The sequence below is a fragment of the Neodiprion lecontei genome, chromosome 4 (assembly GCF_021901455.1).
Source record: "Neodiprion lecontei isolate iyNeoLeco1 chromosome 4, iyNeoLeco1.1, whole genome shotgun sequence".
NCBI classification, from domain to species: Eukaryota; Metazoa; Arthropoda; class Insecta; order Hymenoptera; family Diprionidae; genus Neodiprion; species Neodiprion lecontei.
The window spans coordinates 22396166-22420252 of NC_060263.1; the positions used below are offsets into that span (position 1 = coordinate 22396166).

The following is a 24087-nucleotide window of genomic DNA, read 5'->3' on the forward strand; positions in this document are numbered from 1 at the left end:
AACGTTCAATCGGTTGAAAAGTCAAGTTAAACCGAGTGTGAAGAGAACTGAGAAAGATATATCGTATGTGCCGGTGTGTGCAAGAATATTATTACGCTCACCGTCTGGTTCAAAGCAGCAGCCAAAAGACGCATCTTCGATATTCCAAAAATATCTGGACGTACAGAGCGTGATTTTCCTAAGCTTGCGAGGCAAACGAGAGACGGTGGCGATAACGGACCGAAAAATATAACAGTAGCGATGTTGGTGGTAATAAAAGAGAAGAGGAGAGAAGGAAATTCTTTTCGACTTCTTGTAATCGTCCGGAAACGGCGGCGTCGTCGAAGTCGAGGATTCACTCTGATGTTGCACTCTGACTAATCCGATCGACTTCCTGCGGCAAACTGTTTGCTCTGGTTCTTGCCTCGCCGCCGTACGAGCCGGGAGTGTATATAGCTTGAAATTATAGACGAATGAAAGAGAGGAAAGAGGAAGAGGGAAGTATCCGACACTATTCAGAATTGAATTATATAAAAATGTCCAGCACGCACTTTTCGCCGGGCATGCAAAGTCTCGGTAATGTAGGTATTGCTGCACACTGTCGTACGATGCGCGATGTGTGTAATGAGAAAAATCGAAAATTAAAATAAACCGTGTGGCAAATTATTTATAACTTTGCTAAAATCGTCGCGTGATAAGATTTAATAAAATCTGATTCTCTTTTCCGTCGCGCATCGAAATTGTGCAACTTCACTTGTTACATGTAACAGTATATCTATATTCAACGGTCAATCAAGGCACGAATAAAGAAGGCCGGTGACATCGAATTGGCACATGTCTGCGGTATCTTTTCGCCATGGGATTAGCTGTCAAGTTTTTCGAATAGAAAGGATATGAAATTTGATTTTATCGATTGAATGTAGATTTTTATCTTAATATCCGATACGTACTCGACTAGATATAATATCTTTATCGAGAAACTTGTCAACGGATTAATGATCTTTTATTCAAGAGTTTACCAACCGTGTTGATCGTCACTTATTTTTACTATTATCCAAAAGCCCGCGACTCAGTGATAGAAAAAAGGGCTTTGTTTTACGAATTGAATTACCGCACTTATTACAGGAATACAATATTACGTGGCGTTATTTTGGCATGAAACACTTTTCGCATCAGTGTTGCGCAGGCTTTGACAATAGTTGAAATACCTGAATGATATTTTACTCGGTCGGTATCGATTGACTGCAGCTTTTTCTTAACCGCAACGAAAACATGAAAAATAACTGTGGAAATAAAATTCTCCACACATTTGTATAAGCTTCTCACAAATCATTCAACAAAATGGTGCTACTCGTAGGAAATAGATAAGCTATCCGTTGGAGGATTTTCAATTCAATTTCAAAAACATTTCTCTAAACATTTTTCGTTTGACGAAAAAATCAGAGAAAAATTGTCAAGCTTAAAAGAATTTCACGCGTTCAATCAAATACAACACAACACCTGCAGGATTCATAATCAGTTATATTCTAAATATATTGTCAGTTATTAAGATCTTTTTTTTTTTTTTTTGACACACCGTCTCTACATTTTTATAGTTTATCCCTGGCTGATAGAGTGCAAAACGAGATCTTTCCCTTCTCGTACCTATAATAATAACTTGTACAGAAAGAGCTTACGGCGAGCCGGCTCCTTCTCACGTTCGATTAGAAAACTACATCTGCCATAATAATACGTGCGCACATGATACCTACAACGAATACCCTACTCCTAAAAGAGCATCTATATTTCATCTTCAATTGGCCTCTTGGCCCGCGTTATAATAATTATTTATAACCGTGATCAACGCCCGCGCGACTTTCCACGCTTTATATCTGTTTAAATATTTATCGTGACGGCAAAATTTATTGCCGAAGAGAGAAACTATTTGACACCGGACATCGCGTGCCGATCGTACAAACGTAATCGAAAATTCACATTTTCTTCTTTCCTCTCTAGTCTCGTTTTATAAAATCATACTTGCAAGGTTTATCACGTTCGTCGTGTTATCACCGGCGTAAGGTCGGAATAATTATGCCATATTTCCTTGAATATTATTGGCTTCTGGTGTACAGTACAGGTTACAGCGTGTTATAACTACACTGCGAAGGGGAAATTCAATGCCGGAGGCTCGCAGAATATTTCTTTGCAGCAGCATTCGCGGCTGTTCCATTCGTTAGCTGCATGCAGGCAGAATGCTCGAATTTCGCAAGACAGGGAGCTTGGGGTTATACTTATATATTCCTATGCAATTAATCAAGAATCAGCAATTTGACCGTAGTCAAAGTGGCGTGATGCCACGCACGCGACGATTCAAATTTCACTCCCCTGGAATACGAAGCCGCTTGCGGAGGCGCGAATTATTTTAATTTATTAATAAAACTGTGAGTGTGATACGAAAGTGGGGGAAAAATTTACAACCGTGAAAATGGCTATGCCGTTGACCGATAAGCAAACTTACTTATTTTTCCTTAAAAAAAAAAAAAACAGGTTTCGATCAGCAATGAGAGATTACTCGTTAATACTCTCATAATCAAGTATTTAATTTACTTCGATGAATCGGGAACGTCAAGGTTGATTTCCAACTGAAATTCCAATTGGAAATATATCAAGTCTGTCATTAGCACTCACCAAAGTATCAGAACCAATCGATTATGATATACATTGTACATTTAAAAAAAATGTTAAAACCATATTGTCTGTACGATTTTAATGAATTGTATACGGATCGTTTTCTTCGTGAATAAATAGTTGATACTAATTACCTATAATCGATTTTAACGATGTATTACATTTCAAGAAAAAATTACTTCGTTATCCGTAACCAATAATAATTTTACCGAAGTTCTTCCTGTCTGTTAACTGACGACCTAATGGAAATTTCAAGCTTACGAAATTGGTGGATAATTCATTTCTACGTCTGCCGGAATAAATGTATTAAATTTGTCTGATCTAATAACAGCAAATGAATATTATTCCACTTTTCAATTGACCCGAAAAAAGGAGGTCAAGCGCAAAACCATTACCTATAAATTCCTTTCTCCATACCGTGGTATACGAACAGCGGTATATTTTTTTTTCATTGTCACAATCAATTTTGCGCATCCTTTCATCAGTCGGATGAAGTTTCATTATTATTGTACCAAAAAATCCAACTTCTCGAATACGCTTGTGTCCAATGATTGTTTCAATTTATCGAACAGCGAAAGAAAAATGTTCAAGGTGAATCTTACGCTTTAGACGTACGGATCTTCGGCTAATTCGAATTTCTTGACACGCTTGTTCACCGCCGTGCTTTATCACCGTAAGAGAAATTAATTTCGTTACTTGAAAAGTATACCACTTCCCCGAAATCCTTAAAAAACACCAAGCCCCTCATAGTTCCAAGTTTCGGCGAAGAATCTATCACGTAAATCTGTTCCATCATAACTCAACCACCCTGTGTCGAATCAATGAATGTTAGAGCCACTCTAAAGCAGTGCGCAAACAGTCGTTAAAACGCAAGCTGATGGTGCAGAGGCAGGCCTTAATGAGCTTCGCCGAATGCACGTTTTCTTTCAAGCGACACACTTTAATTTTAACGATTAGTCCAAGCTGTAAAAACGGGAATGATAACGCGGCCGAGTCTTTTCGGATCGGCTGCATCAATCCCAGCTGTGAAAGCATCTACGCATGTATTCGGCAATAAAGAACTAAACCGTATCTAAATAGCATGCATGCTATGCGACATGTTTTATACAATGTCACTCGGTCGTGGCATTTCTTGCATGTGGCCCGTGACGCTCTTTTATATGTCCTCGTTTTCATGCCTTCTTTACTATCATTAATTATTTTCTTATTTTTCCGTCAGTGACGCAGTCTAATTAATAAACGTTATAATCGCTCTCCAAATTCTTGGAACACTTTTGTACCTCGTTAATTTTTTCCGTCAATAATATTCGAATTATTTGTACATTTCTTTGCTCCTTGTTACGTCTGAATAATGGGATCGATTTTGCGAGTGATCGAAGTCGGGTTATTTTTTTTTTCTAATTTTCGGTGTACCTCTCGTAACGTAAAAAGAACTTATTAATTTCGAAATTAGGTGAGCGATTATAAACCCGTGATAGAAAATTACACGTGATTCGATCGTTTTTAGGATATAAATAAACCGACCGAATTTCGGGATAAAAAAGGAATTTATCGTTTTGTTGAGTTGACGAATGAAGGAATGAGAATTGAATTAAGTTACCCGTATATAAAAATTAGTTTATCAAACAAGTTTTATTTAAGCGGTTAAGGTGAAAATCAAAACCACGTTTTTGAAAATATATTCTTTAAAACCATTCTCTGCATAGCCCTGCAGCGAATATAACGCGCGATATAATTCCTATGCCATGGTTGGCTGCAGGGAAAGGCGGCTAAATTCGATGAGCGGTTCTAACCCCATCGTGTAATGTAAATTCCGATCAGGTAATAATTCTCCTATTCGTCGACATCCTGCACAGCGGCAAGTGCTGCAACTGTGTGAGGAATACTAATATTACGATGATGGTTACGCGTGTATGCATGCGATGAAAAAAGAACGATAAGCTGCGGCTAGATCGCCACTGAACGGAATATCGCTTATGGATAATAGATGAATAAAATAAATCCTTAAATAAATAACGATTTATCTGATTATAAACGATACGATTCTTGACCCACGCAATTGTCGTCGAATAAGATTTTCATCTTTTGCTTTTTTTTTTTTGCACCCGGATAGAATTTTTCACTTTCAAAATTAAAATAATAGATACAATGTGTTCATAATTTTTCGTAAGGAATCATATTTCCGTCTTTTAAATCTTACCACTCTTGTTTGGCAATTCATGAGAACGCATCTGTATTTCTTTTGCCGAGAAATCGCATCGACGGATGATACAGATGAATGGAGTAATCGACAAGACTATAAAATATACGTAAAATACGAGATTAGACCTGAAGCACGGCCACAACTGTCCATGGCTGGCTGGGTGCCAGTATCGGAAATTATTCGGTACATTTGACGGGACGTATCCAGCATCTGGCAACAAAAGTAGTTTAAAAATTTCGTGAAATTATGCGAAACGTCGCACGGTAAAGTACGTACAATAAGTTTAGCCGTGCTAAAAATGTCTTACGCCGATACATGCATAGTTTTAGACTAACTGTTTATTATTTATTTTACTTGATTTATCGACTATTATTTCTTATTCGTTAACTATAGTTTTTCGCGATTTAAATTTATAATACAAGTACAATGTCATAGCGATGGCTGAAAAAAGGGGTGAATTTCCGGACTTCACAACTCGAATGTAAATTATTCAATTCGGTTGGGGTTTATTTTATTCATAAGTATAATACGTAGATCTAAGTTGAGTCTAGTATTTTTTTTTATTTGAGTAAATGTCATTGACAATAACGTCAACTATTACGATATCCCAAAAACGGCTTAACCGTACTTTAAATTTAGAGTTAGCATTCTCGGATACTTTATCTTCTTTACCAAGATTCGTTTTTTTTTTTTTTTTTTTAATTTCTTAACGAAATGGCGTCCGATTAGAATTGAAATTAGGTTTTTCGCCCATTTACGACTTATGTTCATTTGATTCAGAGGAAAATCAAAAGTAAAAAAATAGTTGTACATAAGTGACGTCGTGGTAAAGAGGATAAATTACCTAAGACTACTTCCACAAAATTTTGAAGTACATGAATCGGTTTAGCCGTTTCTGAGATATCGTGGACACCGAAAAACATGTCGCCAAACGATATGATTGACGTTATTGTCAATAACAGTGTTTTCCGTTAATTGAATCCAGACAAAAAATGTTAATGAAGCTTCACCTACATAATTTTGAATAAAACAAACCAAAACCGAGATAAATAACTCGTTGTCGAAGTACAAGTACAAAATAAAAGAAATAAAAAAAAAAGAAAACCTCGAGATCAAAGAGTGTTCCTCATTATATACTTGACGAAGAAATATAATCAATTAGATATTTAGATTACTATTTATAGATACAAACAGATATAAGTATGGGATAGAGAATTGCAGAGTGAGCGTGATTGGCTCGTTATTACAGTGATTATACTAATTGGAGGTATTCGGGTAAGAATATGTACCTATTTGCCTGATCGTATTCGAGAAACAACCCATCGATGATTAATACGCGAATCGCTGATTACAATGATTTGCCAAATGAAATACCGGGTATTACTCACCCCTCATACACGTACTTCGACCGGGAATTGTAACAACAAATTACCACGTCAAATTAATGTTCTAATAATTTATTGCGAATAACTTCCCAGGCATACAGCGAGTGCATAAATAAACACAGAGCTGTAGTATATAAGTGTAGGGTGTATACGAAAATCATGCGTCTCCACTTCAACGGATCATTCTCAAGCGCAAAATTTACGATCATCACCCTATAAAGTGGTGACGCACAATTTTTAACATCCTGCATGAAATAAATTTTTTTGATTTTTTTTTTTTTGCTACTTAATTCGTTAAAGAAATGATTCGTTAGTTCAAATCAATGCAGTTGTACCTGAGATCGCGAATAATTTTTTTCTCTTCCAACACTTGACACAAAGTGATCATCCATAGGATACACTGTATGATATATTGTTTGTAAATATCGAAATTAGAAAAGCGGTATGATTTTTATTCGACTCAAACAAAATGGAGTAAAAAATATTATTAAAAAATTCACTCATTGTTGAACGTAAAGTTATTTTCAATCGCGGAAACATTTATTACTCGAATGCTTCATCTTACATCTATTTCTCGTGCTTGATTCATTAATTTTTAGGTAAGTTAGGCTACTCTAGCAATTATACTGGCTCTCAAACCATCTGTTGAAATAATTTTTATAAATATCTATATTACCTATACATTACAGTAATATTTCGCAACGTGTCTTTTCAACGTACCACATACAAGTGCAGGCAAAATACAGAAAAAAAAAAGAAAATAAAGATAAAACTGGAGCGTGCCTGTGTAATTTTGACGAGTCGGTGCTTTTGGATTGTGCAACTGTCAGAAACGAGCTGTGGTTTAATCTTTACCTTGTTAACAGGCTTAGAGATGAGCAGATCAGTAGACATTATCTCGAGAACGATAGGAAATCAGAAATTTAATAATACTAGATATAACAATTAACAACGACGAATGAATAATTTGGCAAAATTTTTGGAAAAAAGGTGTGAACCAGATGTAAAAATTTTAATTTTGGAGGGATAATAATCGTAGGTTTGTATGATTTACTACAGAATCGACTGATCGTGAACCTCTTCCAATTTTATACATCGGACAGAATAAATATTCTAAGAATATACATATAGTAGGATAGGTAATATCCTAAAGTGTTTCCCGATCGAAGGCAAGAAAGGCGTTCCATATTTTTCAAAGCAAATAAACAGTAGTACAAGTAAAACTTCTTTGCGTTCCCGATTTGTTTATCAATACTTAAGATATTCCTTCAAACATTTATCCCTACGTTAAATTCTGCTGTATACAAAAGACTTTTACAACAAAAATTTTACCGCAAAATGAAAGTAAATTCATATTCAATACATTCAATCGCGATTTTTACAGAACACTTGATTATCTACAAAGTGTGACGAATGCCACGGGGTTTCCCCTTTCTTCCTTTCTTTCACATTTATACTCCAGAGAGAGAAACGCTGCAGGGCTTTGAAAAATACCGACGGAAAAATCGCAGGAGCGTAAGAGAGCAGGAGTGAAAAGAAAGCTTTTCAGAGCTCAGGGCGACCGGATCGAACCCCGAAAGCTGCGGTTATCGGACTTGGACTGACAGGGACGCCACAGGCGGTGTGCAGCTAGGCAGGGGTGGTTTTAGCGCAAGTAGGCTGTGGGGTTGGTACATGTCTGAGCTATCGGAGTGCCCATGCCCGCGGGTCAGAAGGGAACGAGGAGAGTGAAACGAAAAGGAGGACCGTCGGGAGAGGAAGAGAGGGAGGCTCAGCGGCGCCGTAAAATATCGATCCTTTCGCACGTCGCGATGGCGATGCATCCGTGGGTCTATGCGCCATGGCGTCCGAGCCTCGGGTGTACGAAATGCATATAAACGCATTGGGAACGCGGACCGAGCGGAAGCGAGAGTGGCGCCGCGAGTGGCCAAAATTGTCCCTAACGTTGACGAGTCGACTCGCGATTATTGGTCAGTTTTATTCTGGAAAGACAGATATTTTTATCAAAAAAATCCCTCCGCCTGGTGGAAGAAAAGTGAAGGTTAATTGTTCCGCTATCAGTTGTTGTAATAGTGTCGGAAATACCGAGTAAGCAGTTATTTACTGTCCCTGTGCCACAGGCGCAGGATTCAAAACGATTGGCTGATTTCGTGCAGTGGCGTAGCTATGGAAGTTTGTGATTGGCGAGTGAGGAATTGGCATACACAGGGGAAAATGCCCGTCGGTCGAAACAAATACAATTTGACACTGTCGGCAATTTTTTGTACGGTTTTTATGGCGGTCGGATTTTTCATTTTTGCTGGGAATTTTATTTACGATATTACAAGCAAACTCCTGAAAAAATTACAATTTTTAAAATTCCTCGTTTTCAGCCGATGGATATTGATCCATTATCAACAACGTCCCTATTGATTCTCGAAAAACGCGTAAATGGAATTATTTGATTGTCCATCCGGTAAATTTTCACAAAAACAGCTAATTATTATGCAGTTATAAAAGTGAATCGTTTTCTATTTTTATACCGATGCATTGCGTCGTATGGTTGAAAATTTGTTACCATAATTTTTACCTGACGTTGAAACAGTAAAAAGAATTTAATTTCTCGTGTGTGAAATCATTTCTGTACAAACTTTTTAACGTTTTTCTAATTTTAAATAGCAAAATTACTATCGTACAATGTCCGTTTTTGAAAATCCAAATCATTGCGAAAATAAAAAATCTGATGAAAGAAATACCGGAAAATGTAACATTATCTCGGAAGCTTCTGTGACATTTTTCCGAATCAAAAGTCAAATAATTCTGTTTGTGATTTTTGAAAATCAGTTGCAGCTACGTTTTCCAGAAGGATTTAAATTTGATTAGACTGAAAACGAGGTGTTCTCAAATATGGAATTTTTTTGGCGGAGGAGGATGTCACAGGTTGTACCATCATAGAAAAAATCTCTGACGAAAACTAAAAACGTAACGTTAATCGTACACTGAGTTTTAAAAAAAGATTATTATACGTGTTTACACCGTAACTTGGTGCTTCGAGATGATGCAAATTATTTTCGAGTAAATTATTAAGGCTTTGTTACATTCAATTTCTAACTCATTGATTTTTTATCATTCGCTGGTCAACTTTGTGCAAAACTGTCGGAGTGTTACCCAAACTGAGAATCTTAATGTCATTTCAGTTGAGTGTAACGAAATTCAAGCTACGCTAAGTCGCGTGGGCAGTACGTGGAGACCTATCGACAGTTTGAAAATGCCGAAAGCCTGAGTAAACTGAGCATAATGCCAAGCGTGTCGAAGGCTGATGGGAGACTCTGCCTTGAGAGTCTCTGTTACGCAAGACTGATCGTCGCTGAGCTCCTGTTACAACCCACATCATACATGTTTCACATTGGCATGGAAGATAGACTTTCTGTCCAAATGCCAGGCTACAATAACGGCACATCCGTGCTGTGGAATACATGCACACATGACACCTATCGATTTGCTACATCCACTGTCGCAAGAACAAATAAAAATTTGCACCAGGTTCGGTAAAAATTTATTCGAAATTGACCGCGGAACGTCTTGAATAAAATTTGGCAATTCTGCCAACCGGTCCAACTTACATCGCATGCATGGTAACGATACCCAACATACGCACGTGACTTTCGGTCAATTGTGACACCGAGTTTGATTGAATCAACTCTCGAATATTGCTCATACCCAGCGAATGCCCGGTACATTTAAAATTCGAAATGGAATAATTATTATCAGTTAATAATCCGCGTGGACAAACAAGTGTCCCATGATATTGATGAATCGAGACGGTATCTCCCAGTCATCAAACATTAATTACGATCAACACCAAAGCCAGCGGTACAGTCTTCTCACAAAGCGTCGTGGAACTTGCAATGAGTCGCTTGTTAAGCTCTCTTATTCTAAGGTCAGAGATCAACTCTACCAGCGCGGATGTTCATCGCTCGTGCTTGATGCTGAGAAAGTGGCAGTGCGGCCTCCCTCGTCATTGTGACCCAACAATTCATTGCTAAAAATATTACACTTATAGATACGTATCTACATAAAGCGCGTAGCATTTTTCCCGCGTTAATTTCGATCCAGATCCTTAACCATAGAACACTGTACTGCAATTATACAAATTAGTACAACAACAAAATTGCACAGTATATTTTTCTCCTCGTGTTACGCCACGGATCTGTCTGCGGTTGGATACTAAAATTATCACTACCCATGTTGCTGTCGTTACTGGTCAACATTGTCGTTTTCCTTATAGTAGTCGTTCTCACCTTCTTCATTGCTTTCTTGTTTCACATCTTCCTGGTATTTTGCTGCGATAATAATTCTTGAAATCATTGTTATTGCTGTTACTGTTAGCAGCATCGTATTAGTTTTATAAGAAATTTCTTCAAATAAATGTGTTACTATTATACAGAGGTATAACATCTTATGAATTTTAGAAACTTTACACGACTTCACGAACTGTGTGTTGGTTCAAATAACTTTATTTCCATATGCGATTTAAAATGATTATGTATACTTGGCCTTAATAACATGATTAAACTTCATAACCGTAACATACTGAAATGATTTCCATGACTGTCGCAATTAATTTTGCAAGTTTGAGTAAACCATAAATCGTGGTGCATCTGAAGCGAAGAATGCTCATTTTATAGCTGCAATCTTTCTAAAGTCGCGAACCTTTGATTTTTTTTCAATGAGTTCAATTGTTACTCAAAGTTACGAACTTCAACCTTTTTCTCAATGAATACTGTTACTTGAAAATTACAGACTTGCAGGAATTCGGTTACGAGACATTCGATCCATACGACATCATCTATCAATGCTTACTGTATCTACGTGACGTAAAGTAGGTGAATCCAAGTGACTCAATGTTACGTGATTTGTGACGAACTTCGTGTGACATCGAATAATTTTCCACGACTTTTAGTGATTTTCAAAGATTCCTCACTCGGTAAAAATTTGATTGAATTGAATATGGACAACCCTTTTGCGATGACTGGTACCATTGTTGTCTGAGCAATTTTCAACCGTACATTTTTCAATAAATTATAATTACTGAAAATTTTATATTATTTTAAATTCCTGTGTATATTTTGTCGAATCGTACATGAAAGACATGTTACACTCAACGGAAGAGTCTCGATTCTCCAGAAATAGACAATCGGAGATCCAGAATAGAATCCTGCACCTCTCTGGTCGTCGAGTTGCCTGCAATACGATGCACTCGCTCTCAATTCGCCACTAACAATAAATGAACCTTCACAAACTCGTCCTCACATTCCTCAAAATCATGGTATCATCGACACCCTCTACATTTTTTACTTCCCGTTGACGTACACGAACATATAATATTTTACGCCTGACAATTCGTCTCAGCGTCGTGCTATTATTTATTATACGGGAAAAAATTCCTTTCATACAAGTAAATATATTTCAACTCATCCGTAATTTGTTGTTATCGATTAATAGTTTGTGTGATTCAAACGCGACGTACTAGAATCTAAAAAAATTTACTCATCTTTCGATTCAATTTTTGTTATTCTTAAAAATAAGTAAATATTCGCTACGGAATGTTAAAAGTAATTAAGATACTTTGAATCCGGAAAACGAACGCTTTGATTCGAATAAAATTTACCAGATTTAAAGTTTTTTTATTTGAATCGAGTAAATATTTTGGAGATTCAAAACGGTTTAATTATTTGAACAGTCTTTTGGCAACATTTACCTACTTGTGAGAGAAACATATTGATTTGGTATCAAACAAATTAATGATCGGATGAAAAAAAATACAACAGGGAAGACAAATAAACACATCTACAACTTGTAAAAAAAAAGGAATTTTTTTACAGTGTGTTATTATTATTATACCGGCGAATTGCCCCACCATTTGTCGCCCACTCCTCCGTTACATTTCGCACGTGTCAAAAAGTTCTTTTAGCAGGACTCGCGCCTTTCTAATCGGACGCAATTTGAGGCAGTAGGGAGCATATATCAAATATCTCTCTGTATATTGTATATATTGAATGTGATATAAGTTTCCATGTCACTCTTTTATACTTTAATACACGAGATGCAGTGTGCCCTGTATAATATAAATGTAGTCTTAAAAATCCGGGCGTAGGTTTAACGTCGTTGGTGTATTTCAAGACAGAACTATAATATCCGAATATCTCAACAGCGAAAGTTGAGGTCTGTGGGTATAAATATTCGAAACACACAGGAGACGGTTGTATAAGGGCCGAGATAAACGTTTCAGCTTTCTTCTAAACTTCATGTGAAATTTGACAATAATTTCTACCGCTTTACCGAAGAAACCGCACCCGCAGACCGCGATACGTAGGTAGAATAATCTCAGCAGTGTTTTCACAGCGGGTTTTCTTTTTTCTACATTTTTATATATCTATTTATTTAGCCTACTGTGCGATAATTGTGTCAAGTTTTCACTCTGCTACAACTTGCAAGGAGGAAAAGAAAACGTATTCATATATACTACACAAGTTTTTCCCTCAAACTTTTACACAAATTCAATAGCAACTTGTTGGCAATTTAAAGAAAATTAATTATTGATGTCAATGTCTTGGACGGTGAAAAAATTTTGCAAATCAATTTATAACGTGGTATAAGGCCGTTTAGATTTTCGAAATTCGCTGCACTATAAAATCTTTACCGACAGATGTATTCATTATTATTACTTGTTAAAAGTAATTCGGTTGCAAGTATTGCAAGTACAACACAATTTACTTCCAATTTAACTGTAATTTGAAGATTGCACGTTTTCACGTATCCAACATTTTCCCTAACTATTTTTATAAGTAGAACTACAAAATCTGGACGTTTTAAGTTTTTTCTTATTTTCAAGGTTGGGCGTGATAAGATAGATATTAATAATAAAACGAAGAGAAGTTTATAAACACAAAGAGGTACCATGAAAATAAAGAAAAGTTTTACTGTATGAGAATTGCTTATTTCATTGATATAGTTTATACATAAATCGGTTCTACAAGTTCGTTTCTATTTTACGGATTCGTTTCTACAGAATAATGATTGTCCTATAGGACACAGCTTACAAAGGTCACAAAAAAGGTTAAAAATCTTTGTAGACCGTATCCTACAAGCAGTCATCGTTGCATAGAAACGAGCCAGCAGAGGCAAGCACATAACCTGCTCATGTTGAACCGCCCACGCCACATGTCAAATTGAACTTGTAGAACTTTTCATTTGTGCGTCGAATTCATGCAAAATCGTTTTTCTCCCATATGAAAAAGTATGTAGAACCACCACATATACAATATTTCTTTTTGTACAACCGATTCGTGTAGAATTGGTCGTCGTTAATCAAGAAATTGATGTATCGACGGTCATGGATGTATCTTTACATACGTATAATCCGCGAAAAAGTTTCGGATTGATTGATAATTCTTGCGTGGTACGTAGATGGATAGATAACGGATATAGTTACGTACCTATTGTTATCATGCTATTAGTTATTTCAGCTGATCGTGAGACAACTTTGATTTTATACCGCTAAAGAAGTGCCGAGGAAGTGATCGAGGTTCATCTGCTGACGATAAAACGCGCGACGATTGTTCGATTGAAAAATGCCGGACGCAGCGCCTTAAATTTTGTCATAGAAACCGCCTGTAGCACCGTCTCTTTGTAACAGTTTCATATACATATTACATACATGCATATGCATAGAAAAATTGTTGCCCCAGCAATCACACATATGTATAGGTATACAACACGCGTACAAGACTCTTATAAAATATTACCTACTTCTCTCCCGATGTATCACGAACGTTTCAACGTTTCTTTTTATTCTCATTACTTATATCCCATTCATAATTATACATTGACGAAAAAGTAGCTTGTATCGATTTGTCGGTAAATAAATAAGGTTGAGTAGACACGCGATAAGTAAGTGAGTGACGGTAAGAGCAAACTTCAGGTATGTTATGCGTATAATGATATACAGGTATTAATAAAGTGAAGTATATAGTCTGGCTTGCGAGTTGACGAGACACAGAAGGTAGATAATTATGTAATTATATTCGGTGACGTTAGTTGCTAACGAGCAATACTTACGACGAGTCATGAAAGAACATGTGCAGAATTGATCAAGTTACGCTGTTTATTCGCGTTGAGTGTGCGTGAATACAACTATTATACGTATAGTGCGATGTTGCAACGTATAGATATACAGTTGCCTAACCTGGATCATTCACGCTAAAAACCTCGGCAACGAAACCCAGCGACGCGATCGTACTGCCGAAAAAAAAAAAGAATTTATGCAAGATCACACCCATATGACGTTAAAGAAAGTGATACGAAAAGTATACGTATACGTGCGAATAAAAGTTGAAAATTATGTCAAGTCTGCGTACGTTTGACAATTCTATTTGTGAGAAATTATTACTCGTTGTCAGATAAACGTATTTTACGTGAAAAACAAAGCTACGGAAAATTTCGAAACGCGGCTGAATTTGAGGGAAAAAAAATGTGTTTTCAAGATATATTTGATAGGGGAATAAGAACAGAGATCGCATCAACGGTGCCGGCTGTTGAAACTCGTATTTACATTTTGGTTAAACGATAATTTTCGGCAGTTGGTAGCTAGTAGGCAGTGTACTTTATGGCAAATGAAATAATGCCACGGTTAACTGAAATATGATACCGTAGTGTTTTTTTGTTCTTTAGTTCTTTTCGAAGAGTAACTCGAAAAGTACAAGTGAACTAAAAAATGTACAAACAATTAAGCTGCGTGAGAAAATGTTTCAATTAAAAAAATAAGCCGCCCAACTTCGCGGAGCTAATTTGGAGTTTACGGAGTCTGAATCAGAAGTTAGGAAAAGTGGGGGAAAAAAAAATGGTTCAAAAATCTCCAGTAACATTATTTGCGCTGATGATATTGAAGACGAATGAAACAGCATTTTTTATGACATATATTCCGCACAATATGAATCTGAGAAAATTTAATTAACATAAATTAAGATTTGAAGAATTTGAGCAATTTGCTCGCTGGCTACGTACCCTCAAATTATTGACTCGTTTTCGAGTATTCGTGTTCTTTATCATTAGCCGCAAATAAAATTGCTGGATATTCTGAAAACAATTTTTTCTCTCTTCCCATTCATCCTTTACGCACAACTTTCAACAACTCTACGGCTTACTGGAACGGGGCGACGCGTGGGTGAATTTCAGTGGGTACCTCGAAGATTTCAAGGTGATCCTTTCCGAACGTTTCCGAACGGGAACATGACTTTTTACTTGTACGGTAGTAGTAAACGTTCTGACGAACATTGAATCGTTCGTTATTCAATGTTTTTCGCTGAAAAAAGTTGCTACGTTTCTACATCGAGTTTGGAGGTAGAAAAACGTCGCTTTAGGTATCTTTCGACGGCATGTACAATTCGAGAACAGAATATTTGAGATATTTCAAACGAGGCTCAAAATATAGTTCAAATCTTAGGTCCTGTAATTTAAAGCGTGAGTCGCATATCGCATAGGCAAATATTTTTTCACTATTTCATCCTACGGGGTTATATCTCACAGTGTATAACTAGTTGACGTATATTCCGCACACTTGTTTGCATGTACGCTTAGGACCGGCAAAGTTTAATTAAACGTTAAATGACGGGATACGGTTCAACAGCTAACGTTTGTATGCTCAACCTAACCCTACACATATGACGTCAGACGTTCGCTCCTCGACTTTTATTAAACACCGAGAAAGAACATTTGCCTGAAATGGACGACGGTACATCAAGGCATTAAAATTATCACACTTATCTTCCCATAATAAGCTCAACAAGCAATTCAATTTCAACCGAAACAAATTAATGCACAGTTCGATCCGAGCAATGTTTCCGATATTTGTGACTTCTTTCAACTTCACAAATTTTTACTCGATGTTGAGAACTTTTATTAAGTCTGTGTAAACTTTCAAAGTTTCTTTGGAATTTTGCAAAACTTGTCGTGAAGGGCGAAATCGAAATACTAAATAGTCTACGTTTTTTTATTACCAAATTTTGATAGAATCTGAAGGATTAAATTTATTTCTCATACACATGCAAGTTGGTAAGGCCTGAGATTGTTTTACGTTTTGGGTTCGAGTCTGAGATCGAATACATTAAATATTGCACTTTTCTTTCTTAATTTAGTAATCTATTTCCGATCGTCGTTTGGACAGATTAATAGACTGCGTGCTATCGAAAGTCTGGCAACAATTGCAAAACTTATATGTCATTTTCCGCGCTTCGAATTTGCAATGCAGAACGTCAGATTCGTCACCACTCTCAATAACAAAACAAGATTTCCCGTAACTCGTATATTTTTACTTTGTCACTAACAGTGTCGGATTTGAGGGCGGGCAGACTGACCCAAACAAAATAAATTTTTACACCAAATTGAAATTTTTCAAATTGCACTAAACTTTTTTAGCGCAGGTAAGTACGATTGTTTACCCGTCTAATTGTAAGTTATCCACTCCAGCAGCTGATCATTATGCAACGATATTAAAGAATAAAGGTCTCACGATTTTGGAGTCAATTTAGGTAGCAAACATGATTGCCCGCAACTTTTCATTATTTGTTTGTTAAAAATTATTTACCGCTGTATAAATAACAAGAAGTCGGATCAAGTCTAAAGTGCAAAGTTTTAATCTTGCATTTAAGTGACAGAGTACACACCCTGAAAATTATAAATGATCTGCAGCCGTTTTCGAGATAATTCAGTTAATCTAACGGACAGTTCGTTAGTTCGATTCCAGCCAAGCGAATCGATATTTCGATACGACTCCGTATTTTAATTTCAAGTTAATATACTTAAAAACTCTACGCTCAAGGAAAATCCTTTTTTTCGTCACTAAAGTGGTGAAAAGTAAACACTTACATTAACAATCAAACGCACTTGTTGTCTCGATGCGTATATTCACTAAAACTATGATCCTTTGCTAATGCGTCAATAGAATTAAGAGCCATTTACGTCATCGACATTTGGAGACCCAAAGTACAAAACGGAGACCAATAGAGAAGTAACATCGGCATGTGAAGATCGGCAGTAGCGGTAATCCTGCACTCGAAATGAGTTTTAAGAATTATACACCGGCGTCGACGGACAACTAAAACGTTGACTCATAATTGGGTGTGTTCGTAACAATAAACGACGATGATGTCAGTCTGGATTCTACCTGACACAAACACCGGTTCGCACATCCAGGGCAGGCTGAATAGCCATCGGTCATCGCTGCGCCCGATTTTTTTTCATTTTTAGAAGTCGCGGATTCTCATCGAACTAATCCCGAGCTACGTATTGCTATTCCCACAACAATTGTCAAGATGTGGGATATTTTCAGCAACAATCGTGTTCTTAGATTCAATTTTCAAAGTTCTTTTTATAGTTTATTTCTATTTATTATTATTATTATTCTTAGTTTTACTCTACACTTGAATGATGGAGTTAAGATGTTAACGAGAAAGGTGCTACGGTTCACCAGACTATGGAGGAAGATCAAGTTTAGAGACCGATCCATGTTGATACGGCAAACTATAGCAAGTTTCCATTCGATCGCAAAACCTGAGGATAACAATCATCGAGGACTCGTTCCAATCCAAATCAACAATCGTAAAGAACTCCTTTTCCTTACCTACCGTTTTTTGAAGTGAACACAAGGTGGCAGGAAAAACGTCAAGTGAATATGCAAAACTAATGCAAGAGAATTCAAATGATTTCTGCCAACTTGGCATAAATATTATTTTCAATTTCTTGATTGAGTACGTTACGCGATTTTTCGATCGATGGCTAATGAACCTACGGAACAAGTTAGCGAATGTATTGATTGAGATGAGATTTCGATCATTCTGTCTCTTGTGCAAGGGAAAGATGTATGTAAGTATCCTTATGCATACAGGAAATCCATTAGCTTCTCCTGCAAGTCAAGTGCAGATATTACAAGAAGAAAACTCCACCTGCCTGAGAGTCTGTTGAACGCGGAGCTTTTGAACACAGAAAATGTATGATGAATCGATTGGGTCAGCATTTCTTTTTTGAGCCTCATTTAATATACTTTTTGATGCTGAGAACTTCGCTGTTTTTTCGTAACCGAGATCTAGTATTCAAAGATCCGGAATACTGGATAGTTTTTATCGATATTTACATTCGATATTGTAAATCATGGACTTAATTTGAGACAATGTCACTTTCCCATCTTGGACTATGCATGTAGGTTCGATCACCGTACAACGAGTAAAAATTTATAACGCACAATCGGTATCACATTAAACTTCATTAACGTGATTCGACATCTCGTACCGCAATATCGTATTCAGAATCGTCTTACATCGACGGCAACGCGCGTCTGTCGACCGTTTCTAACACTAAATATTGACTTCGTTCAAACGTTTCAAGGCCTTGCCTGCGCACGCCAAATGGGGGCACTACATAAATACACATTAATCAAACTATAATACAGGAATGAATGTACAATAGTGTTTTCGCTGTTATTTGATTGAAAAATCGTTTTTACAGATATGCGTAAGTCGCAGGTATTTTGAAACGAATCGAATTCGGAAATCGATTTCACACATGGCTGGAAGTTGATTTACCTAAAGTGCCGATCCATTGAGCGTACAGAAAAATTCCACCATGCCTTGTACCGAAATCGCGAGTTGTTCGTACTTCCAAGATCCGATAATAAATCCTTCTAGGATGTACGAAGTTTGGTAAGCGGTCCGGAAACACGACGTGACGACCTCAAGGCGAAATATTGCACTGACCCATATGCGTTTATTCTTAGATCGGTGAAAATTTTAAATCAAACACGCTTGATCAATCGACACTTTAGGATATAACGCAAAATGTAAAGTGCGTTAAGATAGCGCGGATAAGAATTACTATCACAAACTTTGTTTACCTCCTCAAACATTCATTTGATTTTTACGCCTTTTCTGATTTACGAATCTACACGCAGCGCCCTAAAAAGTTCTTTTAGGATTTACGACTTTGTGATTTAACAATAAAGCAACAGGCTTCAATTTATCAGATGTGTTCCAGATATAATTCTTCGCTGTATTTAACACACACAGACTGCGATAATTGTTGAACTCGTAAAATTCGATAAATTTTTGGATATTCTACGATGCCATTAGTACAATACGAATCCGAAATTCACGTACTCGGACTTAAACACATCGGAAATAATGTAAAAAGCTTAAAATGTGATGTTTATTGGTGTAAAGCCGTAATGGCCAGCGCATCATCGCCATCCTGCAGAGAAAATTGAAACCGTTGAGAGTAGATTAATAGATGCGGGCTAATGGTCGTAGGCACCAGTGGAATCGATATGCCGTTAGGTATAAGTAACTAAGATTATTTTTTCCATCCGAGCAGCGTTGGGGATACTTTTAGTATCACTGCTACACATAACGCGTTGCCCTTTACATAGGGTAATGGCATCAGGTTGCTTTATTGTAAGAACAATACGCCAAGTTACCGTTCGATAACCTATACTACTACATCTTGCAGTTGAGAAACGAGAAAGACCTCGAGATAAATAAACAATTCTACGGTGTACGCGATTTACATCGAACATATCGTATCTGAATGACCAAGAGCCAGTAACCTCGAGCCGATTGTAAACTGGAAGCTGAGAATTCTGTTGTGTCCTTGTTGGTAGGCATTAAGAGAGGCCACAAGTTACGAGTTACGACTATAGCTTACGGGACGCTTAAAATAAGAACTACGGCGCAGAGCGGAACTTCAGGTAAAAGTTCGCAAAATAACAAGAATAAATTAATAAATAAATAAATAAACCAATAATTTATTTCTCTCCGACTTTTTCTATGGCTCATGACGTAAAGCGCACGGTCAGGGTTACTAAACTGGATCGGATATATTTATAGCAATACTATTCTTAGTTCTAATATTCAAACATAATAATTCTCCAAATCAGCGAAAGCGCATAATTTATGTTTTAATTGACGATTTTTTGGTCGAGACGCGTAGATTGAGTTCAAAGTTTGAAAGATACCGCACAAAAAATCACGTACATCTTGGATATAATTTCCAAACGTTCGAAATGTTTATAACCTAAAATGAAGATCAAGGTATAAAAATATGTACATGAACAATGATCATCGTTGGTTTGTATTTTAATACGGCGATTAGCAAAGTAAGGTTATTGACCTTTTCGAATTGTTTATTGGAATTGATAATTATACTTTAAATTAAATTGGTAGGTCGTTCGCTTTTTTTTATCTTTACTCTCTTCGTAATTTAGTTGATTACAATAATCGTTGAAGAATGAATTTGCAACTGTCTGTTGTTGGAATAAGTACCCAATAAAATTGTGCCAGTGAGAAATCTTTTCGATACACACTGCGCACGAGTTGCAAAGAAATTGAAAGTAATTTTTTTTGTCGAAGTATGCCGTGGGGCAGGTCATGATTCTTCCGCACTTCAATATCTAGTTGACTTTGAATAGCTGCTATTGATACGGAAAGGATCAATGGACCGACAACTTCTGAAGATCGGTGCGGCAGGTTTTAGTGCTCGAAACGTCGAGATGTAGAATACGCGAAGCAATGAACCTAATCCCATCAGTCCGAAAAAGGGGCGAAAAGCGAGGAAGTGGGGTAGAAATCCCCCCCCGTGTCACCTGTCGGCTCTCATACAGTATTAACAATACGGTTTTGTTGCCTTTGATATTTGAGTGAGCTTGGTAAGATTTGATGTCAACGACCCTTGCGGTTTTTCGAAATTGGCTCCAGGTCTTTATTTTATCGACATTTTCATATATGACTCAAAACAGCAATATTTAAATGAAAAATTCGGAAAATTGATGGAAACACCGAAGTATTTGCTGCTACAGTTTCCACTCGATTTAGGGTACGCTAGTGTAACTGAATCACAAACTTTCTATATCTTATCATCAATTTTTCGAACTTTTGTCAGTCAACCCACAGACGCAACCATAATCGCTATCATTTCGCAAAGTTTGACGATAGTTTATGACCCGGAAATTTTTTTTTTTAATAAAATGCGATTGGCATATCAGACGGAGGTCCTATATCTCCTTAAAAACAATTACAGACAATTTTTCGAATTCAAAAGATTAATATAACAATTAAACTATACATATTATACTTCACCGGTATAATCGTTGGTGATTTGCTAACCTACCCGAAAAATAGCAACAATTTAAATAAATTGGTAGTTAGCAGAGAAATAAACAAAATAGGTAGCAGAAAATTCAGAACCCCAGATCAGGAACAGTGGTTCTCATGTCCTGGCTGAAATTCAGTTCGCACAATCGTTATTAAACGCAGTCACACAAAGCGTAAACATTGAAAATCTTGTTGAGTGTTCTTTAAGCAACTCCAGAGTGGTTTGTGAGTATCCGTGACGTTGTCGACCCTAAAAGGAGTCGGGGGTGGCAGAGGATAGAAAAAGTGATATATCGAGGAAAATTAGGACTCGTTATCTTCGTTAAAAAAAAAAAGAAATTATCAAACAACGAAACCTTCTGGGATAGTTGAAATGGTTATTACGAAGCATCCTGTGGAGGTTAAACAACAAAGGCGTGACTTCGCTACCGAGGATCACTGCGGTTAATGAATTTCCGCGTCTACTACAGCATGCTTGTACGTATGGGTCTACCTTGAGGTTGTGAGCAATTTGCCGTATATAGTAGAGGTCCAGATCTTGAAGGATTTCGATCTTTCCCGGACTTCCGGGAACCGGCGTCTTCGCAGTATTATCGCCACTGCTGTGACGATTCTTGGCCAAGGTTTGCCCTCCAGTTTTCTTTGGATCCCGCAGGCTCAGCGCGGCCAAAGGTGGAAAGCACGAGTCCATATCACTTACCGATATTCGATCAAGAATCACAAAAACACCGAATCGAAACAATCGACACGATCACAATAAACTTGATCCAAGTTTCGCACAGAAAAAAAAAATAAAAAAAAAAAAACGACGGTCAGGTATAAGTGAACTGTGCAATTTGAATTCGTTCACGACACTGATGCGATAACAAGACACTGTTCGGAACGTTCTCTTTTTTCCTTGTTCTTAAAACACAGTTAACTAGATGAAGTGACAATGCGATAAGCGCGAGGCTACATCAAAGCGATGACGTAACCTTATTTCCATTTAAACCGACAAACAAGATTCCGTCAATACATATAATCTACACACTCACATCAGCACAGGTGTACGAGGTGGGCAACGTCTCGATCTCTTACTCTCTTCGACAAATCGCAAACGTTTAGCTTTTCAACAATCACTACTATTAATATTACAGTTTATCGGACTGCTTGAAGTTAATTTTTTTTTTTTTTTTTTAAATCCAATTCACACTTTACACCAACATCAGTGACATCGGAATCGCAATTGTCCAAGTTTTGCACCGTTCGAAAGGGAGATTTTTTTTCTCCTCAGGGGCGATCCGAGCCGATTGCAAGTGCGAAGGGTGGCAAGAGGGGGGGTGGAGGATGAGAAGAAGGCGAGTCACCGAGTGGCAACAAAGGCAGGGGAGCCAGCGAACGCGTTCAGCCTCCACAACAAGACGTAGATTTATTTATAAACCATCCTTACTACGGGGAGGGATATTCAACATCGCGTGGTTCACCACTACTACGGGAGATTGGCTGAAAGGGGGGACGAAACGCAGGTTGGCTCGCGTTCAGGAAATCCCTAGTCGCGCCAGCCTGGCTGCCGATATTGTTGTTCTTCGATATTTAAATCCTCAGTTACCTCCGCGACGCCCAATTAGATGCGGTAACGACTCTCGTATCCCCGCTTCTTGCCTCGGGGTTGTTAATTCGTTACAAGAATTTCCTTTTCGCAGTAGAGAAGCGAAGCAACCGATCGAACCGACGTTTCGAATAAAAAACAAAAAAAAAACAAACAAACAAACAAAATAAACTAAACGACGAATTGTTTGTAGAAAATTTTACACGTATCGCACTTAAATTTAGCGCCGAATTTTCTTTACTCTTGCATAGCCGATTAATTAGTCCTCGACGAAACCCCGAATTTGTTTTGCCTCGGCAGCATCACTGGTACACAGCACTGTTCACGCCGTTCTTGTACACTGCCAGTTCTGTGTCTCAATGACGCCTGGCTGCCGTCAGGGAGTCCGGCGAGAGAGCGAGAGAGCGAGAGAGAGAGAGAGAGAGAGAGATCCACGGGTGGGGAGGAAGGCAAATCAACGAGAGGAGACGAGAATGAGGGAGGGGGGGGGGGGAGGGAACGGGGAGAACAGGGGAGAGAGTGAAGGAAAAAAATAAGGAAAGAGGAAGGGGACACGCACGTGCGTCCACAAAGGGACCAGCCGGCCGGCCGATGAGCACGGCAGTGGTTGTCAACCGATTTGTATCTACCCTGCAGAATATTCTCGTAGGTTTTCTCGGGTTGGGCATTCGGATATGTGTTTATTGTACACTTTGGGGACAATGAATCTGAGAGGGTTAACTTTTTACATTAGACAGTTACGTTGGGAACACAGGGAAACCTACCGAGCCATAGTCGGTTGAACGCGGAACAAACTCAATCTGAATAAACGTAACATAGCCAATGACCGGTGGTTATGCATGGAATCTAATCTTAATATACCGCGGGGATAATGACTTGTTGACCTGTCAATCCAGTTAGGAGGTTAGATTGGACGGTGATGGGTTATGTCGTGTTTATTGAGATTGAGTTTGTTTCGCGCTAGGCCGACTGTGGCGCTGTTGGTTTCTCAGTGTTGCCAACATAACTGTCTAGTGCAAAAAGTTAGCCGTCTCAGATTCGTTGTCCCCAAGTGTACAATTGTACACGGTACACGTAATAGATCGTATC

General features: G+C 37.7%; 1 protein-coding gene across 5 annotated transcripts in view; it reads right to left on the reverse strand.

Moving 5' to 3' along the window:
• LOC107224442 (rhotekin) overlaps positions 1 to 24087 on the reverse strand; it is a 73619-nt gene that overhangs the window by 8733 nt on the left and 40799 nt on the right. Inside the window, exon 1 of one of the 5 annotated variants that reach the window (XM_015664495.2) lies at positions 21904 to 23128. The exons of 2 other annotated variants lie outside the window; for them this stretch is intronic. In XM_015664495.2, coding sequence (XP_015519981.1) covers positions 21904 to 22101 — 198 coding nt within the window. In that variant the 5' untranslated portion in view covers positions 22102 to 23128. Of the gene's footprint in view, positions 1 to 101; positions 389 to 7089; positions 7823 to 21903; positions 23129 to 24087 lie in introns of those variants that run through there. 2 more of the 5 variants (XM_015664497.2, XM_046736686.1) reach the window with 2 other exon arrangements.